The following is a 6,000-nucleotide window of genomic DNA, read 5'->3' as shown; positions in this document are numbered from 1 at the left end:
TGTGAAAATTGCATATATAAATCTTGATTATCCCATGTGTTGTATGAATGGATGTTTTTTTTTTTTTTTTTTTTTTTTTTTTTTTTTTTTTTTTTTTTTTTTTTTTTTTGAGCAATCTTGTTATTTTCATCTATGATTTTCCTTATAAACACTATTGTTTCTAGGATATATACACATGGTAATGGAAGAATATGAAGCTTTTTTAATGAGGGTTTGCATGAAGATCGAGGTGCTGTGCCTACCCTCGCTCTTATAATTCTTTTTTGTGCAATAAAACAGCTTTTCTGGGTGGTGAATTTCCCCAACAAATTAAACCATATCGTAGTAGCGATTCTGCTTGGGCATAGTACATGTTTTTTGTGACTTGCATTGATGTGAATCCGGAAAAAATTTTTATACTACAACAACTCTCACATATATAAGTATACTACAAGACATCCTCCTGAATATGAGGTCAGTGTCTTCACAACTCACCCGCCTTATTCAGTTGCTCCGTATTGTATTATGTTCTTTGATGTAAACACAGTTTTACTCTTCTTCACTGCAAACTTCATTGACCTTGCCCCCATGATACCTCTGGAATCATGACTTCCTCTTAAAGCCTTTGCTCTAACTCTAGTGCACTCTGAAAACTGACTGCTCATGTCTTCCCCTCAGCCCAGTGACAAACTGAGTCCACATGCCCCCATGATGAGTGTGATGCTGAACTCAGAAGAATGAAAAGTCATTACTGTCATACTCTACAGATCTTGGCACATGATTTTCTTGCAAAAACATTACAGTACTGTGATGTGTCAAGGTAATGTAATCTTCTTTTATTATTGACTACTCTGAATCCACTAAGTAATACTTAATTGTGTAGTACGCATTACTTATAAACAATGCTTTAGCAGCCATTTTAAACAGGTGCATTTTAGAATTTGTTTGCATCCCTTTTGGCAATTTATTGTACAATCTTATTCCCCACTACAAAATGCTGCTTTGAATTTTTGTTTGATTTTCGTTGGTAAATGTAAGCCCATACTGGCTCTTGTTCCATAAATATGTAAAGAACAAGTAGTGAAATACTTAGTAAGGTTTTCTTTTATACAGGGTGAATCACCTAAAACTTGCACTGCAGAAATGGTAAGTGCTACTGATGTGTGGTTTTCACAGAATGGATTGGTAGCCAGGAGCTTGTATTGTTAGCAAATGAACAGATTGTAATAATACTTATAATGTGTATTTTTGTGCAAACATACACTTTTTTAAATGGAACAATTCCTTTTGACATTAACAGACTAAAAGTAGGATACATCAAAATGTCAGTGGTGTTTGTTGCAGGAGTTATCTACAAAATATCGTATTTTGAAAAGTTCCCACACTGCCACTTGTACAATACCTGGGGTTGCATTCTACAAGAAATGGTATTTAATTTACTACATAGGTGTTGTGTGTGTTTCTGCCATCTTAGGTTACCTTGGATCCAAAACTCCCAGAAATTTTGTGCTATTTACAATTTCAAGTCTTTTGCCTAACAGTTATATGGTTTCGTTTAAAGGCTGCTTAATGTATGTAATCATCAGTGGAGACTTTAATCACCCATCAATCAATTTCAAAAATTACAGTTTTATTAGTGGTGAGTCTGATAAGACATCCTATGAAATATTACTAAATGGAGATGCAGAGTCGCGATAGGCACAACAAAAAGATTCACACAATTATAGCTTTCGGCCATTGAGGCATTTGTCAGCAGTAGACACACACACACACACACACACACACACACACACACACACACACACACACTCACGCAAACACAACTTGCACACACATCTGAAGTCTCAGACAAGTGAAACCACACTGCGAGCAGCAGCACCAGTGCATGATGGGAACGCCGACTGGGTGGGGGTAACGAGAAGGCTGGGGCAGGGAGGAGGAAGGATAGTATGGTGAGGGTAGCAAACAGTGAAGTGCTGCAGTTTAGACGGACAGCAGCAGAGAAGGTGGGGATGGGGGTAAGTAGTGGAAAGGTGAGAAATAAAAAGAAATTATAAGACTGGGTGTGGTGGTGAAATGAAGGCTGTTTAGTGCTGGAATGAGAACAGGGAGGGGGCTGGATAGGTGAGGACAATGACTAACAAATGTTGAGGCCAGGAGGGTTTCGGGTACATCGTATGTATTGCAGGGTAAGTTCCCATCTGTGCAATTCAGAAAAGCTGATGTTGGTGGGAAGGATCTGTATGGTGCAGGCTGTGAAACAGGCTTTGAGATGAGGGATATCATGTTTGGCAGCGTGTTCAGCAACTGGGTGGTCCACTTGTTTCTTGGCCACAAATTGTCGGTGGCCATTCATGCGTACAGACAGCTTGTTGGTTGTCATGCCCACATAGTATACAGCTTACAGGGGCACGAGCCAGGACGTAAGGTATTGGGAGCAGGGGTTGTGTAAGGGTGGACAAGTATATTGTGTAGGTTTGGTGGGAAGGATAGTGGGCAGGACATTTCTTATTCCAGGGCACGATGAGAGATAATTGAAACCCTGGCGGAGAATGTAATTCAGTTGCTGCAGTCCTGGATGGTACTGAGTTATGAGAGGAATGCTCCTCTGTGGCCGGACTGTGGGACTTTGGGTGGTGGTGGGAGATTGGAAAGATAACAATGTTGGGAGGATAATTACAGTCAGTGAAGGCTTCAGTGAGACCCTCGGTATGTTTTGAGAGGGACTGCTCGTCACTGCAGATGCAATGACCATGGGTGGCTAGGCTTTACTGAAGGGACTTCTTGGTATGAAATGGTTGGCAGCTGTCGAAGTGGAGGTATTGCTGGTGGTTAGTATGTTTGATATGGACGGAGGTACTGATGTAGCCATCTCTGAGGTGGAGGTCAACATCTAGGAAGGTGGCTTGTTGGATTGAGTAGGACCAGGTGAAGCAAATGGTGGAGAAGTTGTTGAGGTTCTGGAGGAATGTGAATAGGGTGTCTTCACCTTCAATCCAGATAGCAAAGATGCCATCAATGAATCTGAACCAGATGAGGAGTTTAGGATTCTGGGTTTTTAGGAAATATTCTTCCAGACGGCCCATGAATAGGTTGGCATAGGATGGTGCTCTACGACTTATTTTAGAAGCTAGATTAAGGAAAGGCAAACCTATGTTTCTAGCATTTGTAGACTTAGAGAAAGCTTTTGACAATGTTGACTGGAATACTCTCTTTCAAATTCTGAAGGTGGCAGGGGTAAAATACAGGTAGCGAAAGGCTATTTACAATTTGTATAGAAACCAAGTGGCATTTATAAGAGTTGAGGGGCATGAAAGGGAAGCAATGGTTGGGAAGGGAGTGAGACAGGGTTGTAGCCTATTCCCGATGTTATTCAATCTGTATATTGAGCAAACAGTGAAGGAAACAAAAGAAAAATTCGGAGTAGGTATTAAAAATCCTGGAGAAGAAATAAAAACTTTGAGGTTCGCCAATGATATTGTAATTCTGTCAGAGACAGCAGAGGACATGGAAGAGCAGTTGGATGGAATGGATAGTGTCTTGAAAGGAGGATATAACATGAACATCAACAAAAGGAAAATGAGGATAATGGAATGTAGTCAAATTAAGTCGGGTGATGCTGAGGGAATTAGATTAGGAAATGAGACACTTAAAGTAGTAAAGGAGTTTTGCTATTTGGGGAGCAAAATAACTAATGATGGTCGAAGTAGAGAGGATAGAAAATGTAGACTGGCGATGGCAAGAAAAGCGTTCCTGAAGAAGAGAAGTTCGTTAAAATTGAGTATAGATTTAAGTGTCAGGAAGTCGTTTCTGAAAGTATTTGTATGGAGTGTAGCCATGTATGGAAGTGAAACATGGACGATAAATAGTTTAGACAAGAAGAGAATAGAAGTTTTTGAAATGTGGTGTTACAAAAGAATGCTGAAGATCAGATTGGTAGATCACATAACTAATGAGGAGGTATTGAATAGGATTGGGGAGAAGAGAAGTTTGTGGCATAACTTGACTACAAGAAGGTATCAATTGGTAGGACATGCTCTGAGGCATCAAGGGATCACCATTTTTTTATTGGAGGGCAGTGTGGAGGGTAAAAATCGTAGAGGGAGACCAAGAGAATACACCAAGCAGATTCTGAAGGATGTAGGTTGCAGTAGGTATTGGGAGATGAAGAAGCTTGCACAGGACAGATTAGCATTGAAAGCTGCATCAAACCAGTTTTAGGACTGAAGACCACAACAACCACAGGATGGTGCCATGCAGGTGCCCATAGCCATATCCAGATTTGTTTGTAGGTAATGCCTTCAAGGGAGAAGTAATTGTGGGTGAGGATGTAGTTGGTCATGGCGACTAGGAAGGAAGTTGTTGGTTTGGAATCCATAGGGAGTCTGGAAAGGTAATGTTCGATAGCAGTAAGGCCATGGGCATTAGGAATGTTACTGTACAGGGAGGTGGCATCAATAGTGTTGAGCAGGGCACCATGTGGTAAAGGGACAAGAACTGTGAAGAGTCATTGGAGGAAATGGTTGGCATTTTTTATATAGGAGGATAGGTTCCGGGTAATAGGTCGAAGATGTTGGTCCATGAGAGCAGATATTCTCTCAGTGGGGGCACAGTAACTGGCCACAATGGGGCATCTTGGGTGGTTGGGTTTATGGACTTCAGGAAGCATGTAGAAGGTGGGAGTGTGGGGAGTGGTGGGGGTAAGTAGAGAGACGGACTCTGGGGAGAGATTCGGGGATGGGCCTAAGGATTTGAGTAGTGACTGGAGATCCTACTGGATTACTGGAATGGCGTCACTGTGGCAAGGTTTGTAGGTGTAAGTATCTGAATGCTGGCAGAGTCCTTCCACCACATAATCATTGCGGTTCAAAACAACAGTGGTGGAGACTTTGTCTGCATTATAAGCTGGGATCAATTTTTAGATGGTGGACTGCAGTTCATTCTGCAGATGTAAGGTTAGTTTGCATGTTGAGGGATTTGGGGAATGATGGTGAAGCAAGGTTCGAGGTAAAGAAATTCTGGAAAGTTAACAGGACGCGCTCCCAAATTCAATCATGCAGTAATAGTTAACGACCTTCTCCCAGTCTCTACAGTGGAAATACTTTTTCGCCACCAACCAGACCAATCAAACTCAACCAAAGACCAATATTGAACCTTGCCTAACTCATTTCACTCCTCTATCCAACTGTGATCCACCCTCCACTGCTTCCAAACCACCCCCTGTTAACTTTCCAGAATTAACCTTGTACCTTGCCTCACCATCGTCCTCCAAATCCCTCAACATGCAAACTGATCGTACATCCCCAAAACAAACCGCAGTCCAACATCTAAAAACTGATCCCGGACTCATAATCCTATCTTCATCACAACCAACGAGCTGTCTGTCCACATGAAAGGCCACCGACAAACTGTGGCCAAGAAACAAATGGACCACCCTGTTGCTGAACACGCTGCCAAACATGATAGCCCTCATCTCAATGACTGCTTCACAGCCTGTGCCATATGGATCCTTCCCACCAACACCAGCTTTTCTGAATTGCACAGGTGGGAACTTACCCTGCAATACATCCTACATTCCCATAACCCTCCTGGCCTCAACATTTGTTAGTCACTGTCCTCACCCATCCAGACCCCTCCCTGTTCTCATTCCAGCACTATACAGCCATCATTTCACCACCACACCCAGTCTTTTCATTTCTTTTTATTTCTCTCCTTTCCGCTACTTACCCCCCACCCCCTCCACAACTTCTCTCCTGCCCTCTGTCTAAACTGCAGCACTTCACCATCCACCACCCCCACCATACTATCCCCCCTCCTCCCTGCCCCAGCCTTCTCGGTACCCCCACCCAGTCGCCATTCCCATCATACACTGGTGCTGCTGCTCACAGTGTGATCTCGCTTGTCTGAGACTGCAGACGTGTGTGCAAGTTGCGTGTGTGTGTGTGTGTGTGTGTGTGTGTGTGTGTGTGTGTGTGTGTGTGTGTGTGTGCGTGTGTGCGTGTGTGCGTGTGCCTCAGTGGC

The 6,000-nt window shown here is 42.8% G+C and overlaps 1 protein-coding gene across 1 annotated transcript in view; it reads left to right on the top strand.

The window, feature by feature from the left end:
• Positions 1–595: 595 nt before the first annotated feature.
• The window catches only part of LOC126267281 (diphosphomevalonate decarboxylase), a 94,565-nt gene continuing 89,160 nt past the window's right edge, over positions 596–6,000 (top strand). The window contains exon 1 of the mRNA XM_049972352.1: positions 596–799. Coding sequence (XP_049828309.1) covers positions 757–799 — 43 coding nt within the window. The 5' untranslated portion in view covers positions 596–756. The remainder of the gene's footprint in view (positions 800–6,000) is intronic.

Source organism: Schistocerca gregaria, chromosome 4 (assembly GCF_023897955.1).
Source record: "Schistocerca gregaria isolate iqSchGreg1 chromosome 4, iqSchGreg1.2, whole genome shotgun sequence".
Taxonomy (NCBI): Eukaryota; Metazoa; Arthropoda; class Insecta; order Orthoptera; family Acrididae; genus Schistocerca; species Schistocerca gregaria.
This window is presented reverse-complemented; position numbering and strand designations above follow the sequence as displayed.